The 14,499-nt window shown below is 40.2% G+C and overlaps 1 protein-coding gene across 2 annotated transcripts; it reads right to left on the bottom strand.

Annotated features, from left to right (window-relative positions):
• Positions 1–205: 205 nt before the first annotated feature.
• Positions 206–14,427, bottom strand: fancd2 (FA complementation group D2). Of its 2 annotated transcripts, none has more exons than XM_042407215.1 (44): positions 14,078–14,427; positions 13,757–13,820; positions 12,996–13,130; positions 12,839–12,906; positions 12,662–12,768; positions 12,504–12,564; positions 12,285–12,337; positions 12,107–12,185; positions 11,796–11,920; positions 11,601–11,688; positions 11,290–11,394; positions 11,066–11,166; positions 10,833–10,944; positions 10,668–10,703; positions 10,087–10,233; positions 9,839–9,973; positions 9,602–9,733; positions 9,386–9,493; positions 9,176–9,285; positions 9,048–9,099; positions 8,120–8,239; positions 7,849–7,922; positions 7,608–7,751; positions 7,421–7,521; positions 7,206–7,321; positions 7,012–7,120; positions 6,799–6,897; positions 6,594–6,688; positions 6,351–6,512; positions 5,971–6,087; positions 5,462–5,590; positions 5,245–5,363; positions 4,991–5,101; positions 4,480–4,610; positions 4,295–4,394; positions 3,798–3,923; positions 3,423–3,516; positions 3,173–3,244; positions 2,906–2,944; positions 2,740–2,814; positions 2,171–2,245; positions 1,626–1,772; positions 1,436–1,540; positions 206–656 (listed from the first exon to the last, which is right to left on the bottom strand). In XM_042407215.1, the coding sequence occupies exons 2-44, from the start codon at positions 13,818–13,820 to the stop codon at positions 573–575; spliced, it is 4,362 nt and encodes a 1,453-aa protein (XP_042263149.1). In that variant the 5' UTR covers positions 14,078–14,427; the 3' UTR covers positions 206–572. The 2 variants fall into 2 exon arrangements, with proteins under 2 accessions (XP_042263149.1, XP_042263150.1); XM_042407216.1 differs by having other exon boundaries at positions 6,351–6,506.
• Between the last annotated feature and the right edge of the window lie 72 nt (positions 14,428–14,499).

Raw genomic sequence — 14,499 nt, 5'->3', positions numbered from 1 at the left:
ACCAGTATTTGACTGTTTTGAGAAGATGCTTGGAAAATCATTTTGTTTCAGTATCAGAACTCATGGTTATTATCTGCACTTTTCTAAATCTCTAAATGATCATTTATGGGGGCTTTTTATGCAGTGGTAGGCTAAAATGAATTAACCAGGTGGCAAAAAATAATAATAGAATATATTTAATACCAAATGACAAATCAGATGGAAATAATCTCAACAAACACAAATACTTTATTTTGTTGGCAAACAAATAGAATAAAACATATGACACTGTGAAAACACCTAATTATTAGGCATGCTTTAACCTGTGGAAGTACATAAATGCTTCTCATGACTCCCTTTATGTGCTTACAGCAGTATTATTGCCACATGCATAAGAATACAAGAAATGTGATTTTATATATATATATATATATATATAAAATTGATCCTATACCAGTATTTGATACATTTGGAAAGTGTCCATGTAAAAAGCCACCAAAACCCCTCAGACATTTGAAACTTCAAAAAGTGATCCACCAATGGGCTTATGACCCAAATATAAAAGTTTAAAATAATGTTTTTATCAGAAAACGTTAATCAGAGTCATCTGTACTATCCTGATCACCATCTTCTATTCTGTTGACCTGCTTACTTCCCTCAGAGTCACTGTCCTGGGCCTGAAGGAAAACACATGAGACAAATTGAAGTTATGAACATGCTTGCATAAAGCAGAGTTGAAGAGAAAGTCTTAAAAATGCCTAAAACTACAGATAACAGGATCTTGGAACTGACACCACATTAAACAGTTTCCCTGTTAACTGTGTCCGCCACTAATCATTAGCTTGCTACAGAACTCTACCAGTTATTCTTATCAGCCCACTGACCTCTACATTTTTCAACTGCCTGTTAACTGACCTGTATATCAAGACTTCACAAAGTATTGACTGACTCAGCGGCAGTGACAGGAAGCTGTTTGGCTGAATTATATAACTAACATATTACTACTGTGTGCTGCTTATGTCTTGATAAAACTTGTCCTGCCGATCTTTTAAGCCACTTTCTGTTATTTATTTACATATTTGCTCAGTTTTTGAAAAGAGGTGTAATCAATTTGGTATAAATTATTTAAGCTTTTTCCTCATTGCATGATTTTCTTATATGCCCCTAAATCTCCATACTCTTCCCAGGTTGTTGTTTTGAAACCCATCACCATTTGCACTAATTACCTAATAATTTGTGTATGCAGTTTTGAGTTCATTTTAAGTTTTGTCAACTAATTCTTGTTCAATTCACCACTGATTGTGTAAAAGTCACATTGTCTCAAAATGTTACAGAACCAAACCTATTTGTTTTTCATATTAAACTAAACTACTATGAATAAAATATTCTCATTTGTGATCCATTCAAACAATAAAAGTTTTAACAAATTTAGAAATTCTGAAGACATAGACAGTACCTCTTCCTCTGACTGTTCCTGAGGGGGTAATGAACGTTCCTCCTCCTCCTCCTCCTCCTCCTCCTCCTCACTTTCTTGTGACCTCTGAGAGAGAATCTCTTCACCCTGCAGCAGACAATATATCACTCTTATAAGTCCATGGCTCAAAAATAAACAGAAACACATTAATACAACTTCAATAAAATGATACCTTCAGGTTGCGATTCTTCAGATTGCCCATCCAAAACGCCTCCTGACAGTTGTTGAGTGTCAGCATGGCCTTCACTCTGTAAAGAAACAGCTCAAGACTCTTCTTCAAAGCGGGAACGTGGTTGGTCAAGCTTGTATCCTGGTGAATCTGAGCGCCAACACATTATGACAAGGCTACTTAGTTAATGAACACCGGCACATTATCATCAGTACTGTCTAGACTTCTTTACCCGGTAGGAAGCTGATATTTTAGGTTTCAAAAATAATAAGAGAAAAGAAAAGATCACATTGCTGCCTCTTGACTCCCTGCACAATGACATTTACACAAGTATAAATAATAACATTATACTATGTGAGGTCCATTAGGAAACTCTACTCCTCATCTGTCAGAAACCCAGCTTTCTCCTGCTCATATCTATTTTTCTGAGGTAATGGCAATATTTTAAACTTCTTAATTAGTAGCTTCTGCACTAGTGTATGTAGAGAGATGTTTACAACTAAAAATATAGACAGAAATGAGCTAGAAACGGTATAATCTATAGCTACCTTCGAATGTCCGCACATGTGATGCAGCTGCCGGGTGCTGAGCTGGAAGGTCTTCAGCAGGCTTTGGACATCCTCCTTAAAGACGTCATATCACACACAGTCAATGCACTGGCAGCACTTAATTTTACACAAAAACACAGACTGTTTTTTCTGTACAAACAACAATTTAAAAATAATACTTTTTTTCAAATATAAATGAGAAAGTCTTGTTTAATCACTGTGGAATTTCTGAATAATGTTGTGCCACAATACAATGTGTCTTGATAAAATAATGGCTAAATATTTGTCTAAATAACAACACGTATAAACACCATTAGTAAACTGTAAGTGTTATTGATGAGATTAGTGCTGCAGAATGTCAGGAGGGGCGGGTTGGATGACTTTTTGTTTATATTAAAGCAGAAACAGGGCAAATGACTATGAGTAAAGTTTACTGTAACTGCATGTTGTTTCCAGAGGTACTAAAACTGAGGTCAAGAAACTAAACTTTCTACAAACACAATTTCACAATGACACCCAGCTTAGTATGATGTTTACTGACTGTAACTGAGAAGAAATTTAATTTGTACCTTGTGCCTTTTGAAACTGTAGTCCAGTAGCGGCATTCCCAACTTCAGGAAAGACTCCAGGAAAAGGCGGCCGTACTACCGATAACAACATCATAATCCCTTAGTACAAAGTCACAGCAGCTATACCTGAATGTTAAATCTTCCCTGACATGCAGAGCAAACTCACCTTCAGGCACACATTGAGCACCAGCCTAGTATCAAACACCTGTGTGAAGAGATTAGAGGACGAATAGGTGAGCAGATGAGCTTCACTTAAACACTTGTTAATCTAATGAAAAAAAGATGAGGTAAGATAAAAGTGATGAAACTGAATGATGACGATTATAACAATGGCCCTTCAAATAGTATGCATACATCTGACCCAATAGTAGCTGAATGCTGGAAATAGGTAAAAAAAATAAATCTGTTTGTTAGACATTTACAGCTGATGTACCTTCACTAGGTTGACCAGGATGTGAAAGTCTCTGACAGCCAGGTTCCATGTCAGCAGCTTCTCACTCTGGGCCTAGAAGAAGGGCATGTAACGTGGTCTAACTCATGTCAATACTTGGAAAAACAGACAGTTGTGGAAACTGACTATTCGTGACGAATTCATACTGCACACTCAAAATACTCTGCAGGCTGGAAAGTTGCAGTTACAAACAAAGAGAAAACATTGTGAAGTGCAACACCTAGTGGCTGACCTCCGTGTTGTCACTGATTTTGCCAGCTGGAATCTTCCGGACAGCTTTTTCCAGCTCTGCCATCAACACTTTATAGAAAACCAGGAATGTCTGCCTGAAAGAGAAAAAAGTGATGAAAGAATGAACGACAGAATAATAACAATATGGCTGAATATACCTCTGCTATGGCTGATTTATTGTAATTACAATTACATGGTGATGCAACTAAGTGCTACTGTTAGTACCAAAGCAGGATGGTGGGAACACATGGATCGATCTATCTGCTTGGCTGAAGCTTCTGTTGTATAATCACTCACAAACAACTTTCCATTTTACCCCAAGATAACTACGGTAAACACAGAGGACTGATGGTGATGAGGATGGGGGGAAATCTACCTGTTGAGAGTGGGCCAGGATGCAGAGCTCATATCATCTTTGGATGCATTGAGGAGCTCAGGGATTCCTTCTCCAGCTATTTCCTCCACTGCCTTCAGAATATCATCGACATGCACCAGGTAGACGCTGCAGAGAGCAAAGAACAGATACAGACATTACGATTAAAAATGTAGATATGTGTTGTTTGTTTGCTGTTTGCACTGCCCACTGTTGAATCATGCACCACATAGTCAATGGGTAATTTCTCTAAGCAGTTTGCATTGAAATAATACCACACATGCAACCATATAACAGACTCATAAACACAGAGGCTAGCTTTTATACAGATGATGCTCCTGAGCACCTTTTTATTCTACATAAACATTTAAATCCGTCAATTTGATGAATTATTTCCACATCACACTACGGACTTCGTTTGATGTATACACACAAGCATGTTGTTTGCACTATACATATAACTTTTCTTTGTTTTGTGCATTTATGTCATGCAGACACACCGTAGGAGAGTCTGAAGTGCTTCATTGAATTTGTTCCCTCGCTCCTTCTCACCGCTGGCTGTCACCCACTCTTGGCTCAGGAAACGTCGTGCAAGGGAAGCTAAGAAGAAAAACCAGCCAATTGTCACCACAGTTCACTGGATAGTAGACAAGTGGATTTAAAAGGGGCAACATATCAGACTGACCGGTCTGCTCTCTGTAGGCAGCAGGGTTCCCTCCTCTCTCTGACACAGTGGACAGAAGCTGGGAGAGACACAACGCTGTGCTGAGACTCGGCATTGTGCTGCGGAAGTTCAGCAGGTACTTGAAGCTGTGTCTGAACAAAGCAAAAAGTGGACATAAATACATTTTATTCCGTCATCGCGCAAAAACACAAATGTGCTCCCTGTTAGAACATTTTGTCAATGTGCCTGGTTCTTTGCTGGGCCCATTTAATCTATTATTAAATAATAGATTTATTTCTATGACTACTGCAGAATTGGTTACAGTTGCACTTAAAGAATGGCTCTTCTTTTGATATTTAGTCATTAAGAGAATTGTGCGATATATCCTGCAGTTGTTATTTTTTGAGCATTGTAAGCAATATTTGCCTTGTTGCAGTGAAAAGGTCACAAAAACTGAATAACTTTTTTTTTTTTTTTTTAAGTATGATATATAGAGGTTTATACTTTCCAACTCTTAACCTTTATTACTCACTTTACAAGCTGCTCCATGTTCATCTCAGCACCTCCCTCTTTGAGTCGTTCAGCCAAAACTCCCAGAGCCTTCTTCAGTAAGCTGCGCTGGCCTGGCTGGCTGAATCCAGACCTGACCGGTGAATATCACACATATCAGGGACCAAACTTAACAGGAGCCAGAGATACACTGATACAAAGGAATACCGCTCTAATGCTCCATAGCTAAAATATTTAAAATCTGACATGGAAATCTGTGGTGTTACTCCTCCTCACCAGCTGAAGGTGGTATTCAGGACCTGTAGGAGCAGCTGATAGCCTGATGACATGAGCTGGTGCTCCTGAATATCTGTGGCAGGTCCATCCACGACACCGTTGTTCTCAGACAGCAATGTCTGTGAAGAAAAAAAAAAAATCAATATAGCATATAAGAGAGTTGAAAGAAAAAGATGTTGCCTTCACTTATAACTCCGGAGGGTAAACAATTTTGTACCTGAAAATGGTTGTGACAGTTCTCCAAGTGTGAGCAGAGGGCCGGCAGCAGCTGAACACAGCAGGAAGCAATATCCTTGGAACTCCTCTGTTGTAGGTGTGAGAAGCCCACACTCTTATCGGTCCTTCCCTACACAACAAAATATTTCACAAAGTTTTGGCTCATATAATCTTACATGTTGGAGTTTTATACTGTTGTAACTAAATGCCATTGACACTAAGAACTTCTTCATGTCTTATCATGGGTGACTAAGGACAGATTCAGACAGTTTACATTCTTCAGGCCTTAATTGCTGCATCAGAAAATCTAGGAAAACAATAATGCATTTTATAATAAGTTTAAATCAATGACAACCTAAAATGTGTAATGTGACAGAGCAACAGTTTTTCTCAATGCCACACCTTTCAAAGACTTGCACATTCTCACACAAGATTGGAAATTTTTGTTTTTTTCTGATCTGTGTTTATCACCTGTATGCTCACTCTATATGCATTTGCTTTTTCCCGTACCTTTAGGAAAGGAGCTCTCTTGGCAGGTACAGCTGTGAGACAGAACTCCAGTTTGCGAAGCATATCCTCTAGCAGGAAAACCAGCTCAGCAGGACCCAGCAGGACCTCCTCTCGCACCTACATAAAGTAGTATTATTACAGGAGATTTCAAAATGTGTATTAGTTATTACTCTTCACTGGCATAAATGACAATGATTCTACTACAATCCAAATGAATTTGAATGCTGCTGCTTAAAAAGTAATTTTAGTATCAGAGGCTAGCTGAGCAGTTACCCTCTGAGGTGTAATCCCCGGACACAATTTGATTTAAAATTCAAATCAAATTAGCAAACAAGTGGGTCGTAGGCTCTTTAATCAGGAAAAAACTAATCTTGTCTTACCTTGGTGTTGAGCTCAGAGTCCAGAAGCGAGCGGGACAGCAAGCCACACTGCAGCACACTAAGCACTTCCATGTCCAGCTCCCTGAAAAATTGCCGGTAGGACACCAGACTGACCCCCTGCCGGACCTCCTTCTCCTTCTCCTTCTCCTTCTCTGGCTGCTCCTTCAGAACAAGCACAATCAGCTTTTTCCGTTCAGTTAAATGAACATTAGACACAGATTAAAGTGAGAGGTCAAAGTTTACCTGCTGGGTTTCATCTGCCTCCATCCCCTCCTCAAGTTGAGAGTTGTTACCTGAGGAATTCTTACCAGGAGCCTTCCTCTTCTTTCCTGAGCCATCTTAACAACACATGTGAGTTAGACAGTTATGTTAGTGCTTTTTTCCTTATCCAGAGTATTTGGTTTTATAAGGAAAATAGGATAAAATATCCTCTATGGTTTATGGTTACCTTTCTTTGCCTTATTCACAGGAGCAGTGGAACTAAGTATAATCCCATCTGTGCTTTCTCCATCAAAGTTAGCAAGAGGTGGAACATAGCCAGGTGTTCCTGAAACACAAATGTATACAAAGTATTTCATTTTAAAACTCTTAGCAGGGGCACAGAGCATAATGGGAAGATTTTGAGACCTCAAGGTATTATTAAGGTGGATTAAATACACACCTGCCAGAGCCCTCTCCAACAGTGACTGAAGGTAGGTGATGTTCTGCAGACGAGTCATCACTTTCATCTTCATCTCAGTTTCTTTTTGCCGACAGAAGGCGTTTATGACCTATCACAACACACCAGTAAAACACAGCTCTCAACACAAATTACTTTTATGCAAATTTTTGTACAAATCAAACATACAAAGTTACCTCTCTGAACCAGTTGATGGTGTGAAAGAGCAAAGTACAGAGGAAATCCCTCTCAGCTTTTGACAGGCTCTCTATTTTTTCTACTATATCCATGTCTGTCAGGACCAGAGAGCAGCCTGTGATCCAGAAAATGCAAACACACAGGCAGATATCATTTTACAGCCACAGAAATGAGAACAAACTGGTTTCCAATGAGAAATGTGCAACTTCCTCACCAAGCAGGGCATCAATTTCCTCTAGGTCTCCCTGGTGCCGTTTCTCCTCACACAGCCTCAGGAGACGAAAAAACGGAGACAGACAGAGAGGTGACACTCGCCTGCAGAGAGAAAATACAGTGAGAAACAAATCTAATCCCCCTGATTACATAAACTTGCTAAAGGAGGTGGGAGTGGGGCGACTGACTTGTGTGCCTTCTTGATTTGACTCTGCTGCTCTCCTTTGTTCTGGAGGTCTTTGGCCAGTAGAGGCATCAGGTTGATGGCAATGCCTCCCTGACTCTCGTCCTCATCCAGGTTGTACATCAAACGGACTGGGAATGGGAAGGAACTGAGACAAACAGACAGGAAAAATTAATGACGCTATTCATAGTAATTAGCACGTTGAAACAAGTAACTTCTAATACTGCAAGCTGCCCATCACTAACCCTGTTATGTCTGGTCCTAGATCCACCACAAAGTCTTCTTGGAAGTCATCCAAGACACTCTTTCCAATCATTTCCTGTTGGCATGAGGAAGATAACAGGACCAAAATGCTTAATCATGCAGTAGTTGTAAAGCTGCATATTGTAAAGCTGACAGCATATCAGTAATGGTATCTATATTCAATTGAAAAATTTAGTAGACACGCAGTTATAAAACAAGAGATTAAAAGAGCCTTCAGATAAGAAGCATGATGAATGTTAGTTTGAGACACACCTGCACCTGTGGGTCCAGCATAGAGGTCAGTATTAGGTTGGCCAGTTCATCATAGTACAGAGCTGCAGCCTCAGGTGAGCTTTCACTGCTCGACTGCACCAGTTCCAACAGGGCCGTCACCTACAACAAACAACACACGTATGTGTTTATCTACCAGGAACTTGCAGTTGCAATCATACGGTGTTCAATAACTAGAATGGAGATAATTTTCCTCAAACCTTAGCTCAATTAATAATAACAATGTGACATTTTGAAATTTGCAACATGGAAATTCCTTTTTTTGCAGGGAAGTCAAAGCGCAGGTTCAGCAATGGTTGAACAACTGGTGTTCTAGTATCTGATGACTCTGTACTTAAGCAGGATGGATATGTGTTGATACAGGTGCTTGAACACATGTCCACATCCATCAACTGAGGGTTATTTCTTTACTTACTATATACCCTGAGGTGCACTGATCCTACCCCAACCCCCCTCGGTAGCAAATGTAAATCATATAAACATTATTATCAAAGTTATAAAAAATATTATTGGCAAAAAAGTGAAAGAAAGCCATCTTGTCTTCTTATAAATCCTATTGTTTTGAAATTGATTTTTTTATTTACAGGCAGGTAGGTTTTCAGTCTTACTCAGGTTCATTGAAAATCTGAAAAGAATGAATATAACTTAATCTTTTATTGGACAATACAGATTACAATAATAGAGTAACCTGTTCTGAAATTCTTTTAGTAATATGTTCATGAAATACCTGAATGTAGCAAAAGTTATGGATATCAGCTGTAAGTAAAATCCCAATTGAAATCTCAAAGGAATATTATACTGAAATAAAAGTATAAAACAAAGTACAAATAAAAACTCCTAAAAATATACCTAAAATGATCCTGCTACGTATACATTTTTTATTCGGATCATTTTAACATCTAATACGTACCTGTCTCAGTGTTTCCTGGGGTAACGACCCGTTCTGTGACTCAGCTTTAGGCCTGGGAGGAGACAGAGAGTTAAATTGAAACATGAGAAATACTTGTTTATCTAATGCCTGTGAGAAAAAGTCCTTACCTGAGGGCCCCCATGCTGCCTACTATCATGACGGCACCGATGATGCCAATGCGCTTGTATTTGGGCACGGTGCTGGAGAGCTGTTTGCGGATGACTATGTGCATGTCATCCTGAGGGGAGGAAATGAATGACAGAGGTGGGTCAGAGGTGGAATGATGACAAGAAAAGGCCTGAACAGTGTTTGAATAAAAAGACAGTGTGACTGTGCACCTGGATGTGAGCTCCCTGCTGCTGTTGCCCAAATGCCAATCTGCTCAGAAGGTGGAAGAGTCTGCGGATCTGCTGTGGCGTGAGGTTGTCCATGTAGTCCAAGATTCCCTGTATCAAATATAAAGGTCAGCTAAAAACTAATCCAAACACAATGGTATGATACTGCACCTTATTATGACAATCATGTGGGATAAAGGTAAGTGATCACCTCCTTACCTTGACAAAAACAGCATACAGTGCCATTTCTGAGGGTTTTTCTGTAACCAGGCCAGAGAGCAGCTCCAGGGCCATGTCCACCTCCCCACCCACACCGCTGCACACATGAGTCACCAAAGAGCCCACCACCTCCTAAATGATTGCACAGGATGCTATGAAAATGACCTAGATACATTTAAATATCCAAAAAACAGATAGACACACTTATGCATGTTCAAAAATGTATCCCAAACTTACCTGTTGGCAGTAAGAGTCAAACGCAGTGAATGAGTGTCGGTACATGTGTCCACCAAAAGGTACCACGCAGGGGTCAGGGGAGTGCAACAAACTCTGAGCCAGGGCCAGGATAGAGGGGAAATACCCTCGCATGACCTACGGTACCATAAGTAACGACAAAGAATCATCACATCAGTAAAACAATATAGCGTACTGCACTTCACTGTTCACACAAACTCATAACCTTGTATGTCAGCAGAGTAACCCACCTGAATGTAGTCCCTGAAGGTCTTTTGTAGAAGCGCCTCCTGGATCTGTCCAGTCCTCACTTTGACCTTCAGCACCCTCTCTGCCCCTCGCCGGCTCTGGTTGGCATTGGTGGAGTGGAGGATGAACAGCACCAGCAGATCTATTACCTGACATGGCAGAGAACATTTTAAAAAGAGATGTAGATATACAGATACACACAAATGTGATACATTAAAAAGGTTTTCTACATCTTTTTGATCTTCAAATGTCAAATTTTCTCCAAGTCCAAACTTTGTGAATAAATCTGAAAACAGTAGTCAGTGTACAGTGTGATGTATGCCAATAAGGGCTGAGAAATAAAACTGTTAACTGGGTGTGTCTACATATAATAAATGATTCTTTCATCATCAAATCCAAATGTCTATGTGGATGAGAAGTGAAAGACAGTATTTTCCTGTAAGTATCCACACTTCCTGCACAATAGCCAAAATGTTTTAAAATTTTATAAACCACTGTGGAAACATCCATCCACAATGGAATCTAAGCACCTACAATAACCCATTTCTTATGGGATACCCTGAACAGAGGAGACGCCACTCACCTTATGGTCCTCCACATCATCCACAGACTCTATTGCCTATTAAGAACAGTAAAAGTATAGTCAGCAACACTACAACTGAGACTGTTGGTCTCTCTAAAATTCAAAAGTGTCAGCATCTATTGATCAATTAAAGAAAGAGGGCTTAAAAACTAATCAATTTCCCACCTTGAGCCAAGCTTCAGATATGGTTTTCTGGAATCGCACAGCTGACTTGATGCCGTCCAATATCAATGTAATACTGTCCTGGCTGCTGCAAGCTGCTGGTGTAGAAGCCGACCTGTTACAAAACCAGACTTATTAGATCACAGAACCTGCTGGCCTACTTCAAAACACTGTAGATTCCCCACAACATGTATTGACGTATAGCTGTGAGACAACTAGAATCTCTGTCATCTTACACTGCCGCTCCTTTGTTCTTCAGACGGCTCTGGGATGCCTGCAGCACGGGAGGGAGAACACAATGCTCCAGCTCCAGCTTCTTACGAAGGTTACACACCACCTGCCAACAAGAAAACACCAAACTTCTTGACTTCAAAATATAAACAGGCAGTAGAAAAACACCAATTGATAGGTTATGTTTTTTTAAATGCAAAATGCTGTGGACATGACTCGGAGCTCTGACCTCATACGCATCAGAGGTTGAGACAGAGTGCAGGATGAATTTGACCACCACAGGCAGGTCTTCCAGTTGCACAGCAGCCAAAGTGGTCATAACTGCTCCACGAACCTGAGATATCAGTTACAAGTGCATTATTATTATTATTAGTTCTTAAGCACCACAGTCAGGGGGAAATATAAAATGCAAGAAAGTTTGATTAAACACGCCTTAATTTCCACAATTAACAGACTAGACAGTTGTTCTAAGACAGCACAGTAACATCCATGACGCCTTCAATATTTCATCAAACATGAGTGTAAGAGTGTGTGAGCTACCTCTGTCAGTAATGAGGAGCTGAGGTTCAGACTAGAGAGGGCATCCAGGATGGGCACAGTCAACTGAGTGTTCTCCTGGAGTAAAGAGCTACAGAGAATATGATGTGATGTGAGATAATGATGGTATATTCAGCAACGTTGAAACCACAGATAACAGGCAGCTGCAGATCTGTAGTAAAGGTTTACTGTACATACTTGAGCTCCCTGGCTATGTCATTGTGCTGGGAGTCCTCCAGTATCTCTGGCAGACTGGTGATGATGTCACGCTGAACCTCCACCGGTGCAACAGACACCAGCTCCATGAGCTTAGCTGCCAACTCCTGCAATTAACAGGACACAAAGAAAATAAACAAGCACACCACCATAAACAATTTGGTGGTGACTGATTTGAAGAAGAAATACATAATTACAGAGCTAAATGTGACAGATCAGCAAAAATAAAAACACCTTGTCGTGTTTGTGACTACTGTACATGCAACAAACCCCATCATCACAGAAATGACTACCTTGCTGTCCACAACTCTGTCTAGCCATTTCAGCTGGTTAATAATTATGCAAGGAACACTGAGACCGCCATCGCCAGCACTAGGAGAGACAGAACAAGATCACCTTTAGAAAAATAACCCAATGGAAAAACTTGTGTAAAAAAAAAAAAAAGGTCAAATAAACTCATGAAATACTGACCCATCCAACATAAATTCAGGGAGTTTCTCAAGCAAGGTGTTAATTATCAAAGTCTACATAAAAGAGAAAAGCAGATGATTAAGGATTTGAGATACAGATGTAATGTGTGTGGAATTTTTTTTACTTTGCACAAAACACGTGTATGCTGTATAGCAGAAAGCATCCTTTGTGACACGGCAATGCAGTTATGTTCAGCAGAATCTATGAAGACAATCATACCTGTAGCATTTCAATCCCCAACAGCATGCGGAGCAGACTTTCCTGAAATGAGCTGACACAACTACAACACAGAGGAAAATATGTCAGTTTGTTAAACAATACAAACTCCTAGCATGAGCTTAGTATGGCAAGAGATTGCCTTTCTTTATAACAGTTACCTGGAGTCTCCATCAGGCAATCGTGGAACACATGGGAGGAGGCAATTTCTAAACCTCTCAGGATCCTCAATATGAGACTCCAAACCGCTGATGAATTCTTGTACAATCTGAGCAATGAAATGGCAATGAAACTCAAGTAACTGAATAACAAATTCATGGGATGGTGCATATACTCACACCAGGGTATCGGGGACTCTTCTGTAGTTGTTGCTGTATCCTTTTTTGGAAAACTACTTGATCGACAGCTAGAGGGGGAAAAGATACAGATGCAAGTGAATGGCTGATTTTATTTACTGGCCTGGTGTGTTTTAAAACTTGGACTGACGGCATTTACCAATCTCGTTGGATGTGGCACCTTGTTTCAAGGTGACACCTGCCCCTCGCAGAAACACGCCAAATACACTTTCATTAGTCTCTTCTGCAACAGCTTCCTTCTGCTTCCCACCAGCACTGCGACTCTTCTTTACTTCTATGTAGAGAAGAGAATAAACCCTTCACAAAAAAACAGTATCAAGTGGAAATCAACTACATGGCTTCTCATGTAAGAAATTAGTTAGCCAGGATGTTGATGTTTCATGAAAGGAATGGGATGAGGTGTTGTTGTTGTCAAGTTGGTTGTTAAGTTAATCTCAGTGAGTTGTCACAATGGTTCTTTTTCATGTCAAGGATCCCTAAACTGACACAAATTAGACCACGGACACCCATTTGATAAGGTTTTGTCCCAGGTTCCCCCATCTGATAAGACATTTGCTTTAAATGTTTTATTACAGAAAGTGTATGAAACCCATGACCAAAGTCGTCATACATTCTGTCATTGTGTTACTTATGGATGGAATTATAGTGAAAATAAATTATTCCCCTTTTACTGGGGACCCAATGGAACCCCCTCAAAGACCCCTGGGGGTCCCCTGACCCCACTTTGAGAATCGCTGAGTTATGAAACATGCAGTGTTCCTGTCACACTATGTCATGCTCCTGAAATATCTAATTTGCATTTAGACATAACGTTTCTGGTGGGCTAGATGATGGACATCACTTAGACCCTGTACGTTACTGGCAAAAAATCAAAACAATGTGATGTGACATAAAACTTACTAGTGGTTGTAGCAGCTGCTCCCTCGCCCTTATCCACAGATGAGCGTCGCTTTTTGCGCATCATCTGATGGATTATAAAGGTCAAAACTTTAATTGAAGGACAAGGTTAGCATCCACAGTAACAAGCGAACGTGTTGTTGCACGTTCAATAAGTAACGAGTCACTTCATAATGTTACGTATACAGCAAACATACAGTAGCTAGTTAGCTCAGTAATTCAATTACAATAACATGACATCCCTTATATGTAACAGTTAGTGCTATATCGAGGTTCTGTTGTTTGACTGTCCAGATCATTCAGAAGGATAAGAGTGAGACATACTTTTTATAGGTAGACGAGTCCACAGACGACTTCACTTCACCCTCAGTCAGCAGTTACAAAACGTAATTCCGCGCCAATGTGCTGCGCACGTCATCAACCGCAGTAAGGGATCCTCTTCATTTAGTTTAGCAAGCTAACAAGGATGGCAGCTAGAAATAAATGCCCCATACGTCTGAGAATATCGAAGAAATCAAATATGGGGTTTGTATGTAGCTCCTTTATAGGTGACTCTGATAACTGGTTTCACTCTTGTGCTGTTAAAAGGGGCGCTTCGTTCAACGTTACAACATGTTTTAGACGGTCTCTAAGTTTCTAGCCTCAGGCCTGCGTGTTTTTTTTAAACAACTTGCCCGTTGTTGGGCGGGGTTAGGTCTTCCTGGACTTGCTAATAATATACAGAGTCTTTCCGGTATACGCCGTGT

This window comes from Thunnus maccoyii, chromosome 3, assembly GCF_910596095.1.
Source record: "Thunnus maccoyii chromosome 3, fThuMac1.1, whole genome shotgun sequence".
Classification (NCBI taxonomy): Eukaryota; Metazoa; Chordata; class Actinopteri; order Scombriformes; family Scombridae; genus Thunnus; species Thunnus maccoyii.
The sequence above is the reverse complement of the archived record's forward strand: the minus strand, read 5'-3'. Positions and strand labels throughout refer to the sequence as shown.

What these genes read in the sequence shown, in the direction of transcription:
- fancd2 (XM_042407215.1), bottom strand. Translation starts at nt 13,820, where the DNA reads ATGATGCGCAAAAAGCGACGCTCATCTGTGGATAAGGGCGAGGGAGCA. An exon ending in GTTGGAGAGGGCTCTGGCAG is followed by an intron (nt 6,898 to 7,011) that starts GTGTGTATTTAA and finishes TTTGTGTTTCAG; the next exon opens with GAACACCTGGCTATGTTCCA. An exon ending in TGTGAATAAGGCAAAGAAAG is followed by an intron (nt 6,689 to 6,798) that starts GTAACCATAAAC and finishes TGTGTTGTTAAG; the next exon opens with ATGGCTCAGGAAAGAAGAGG.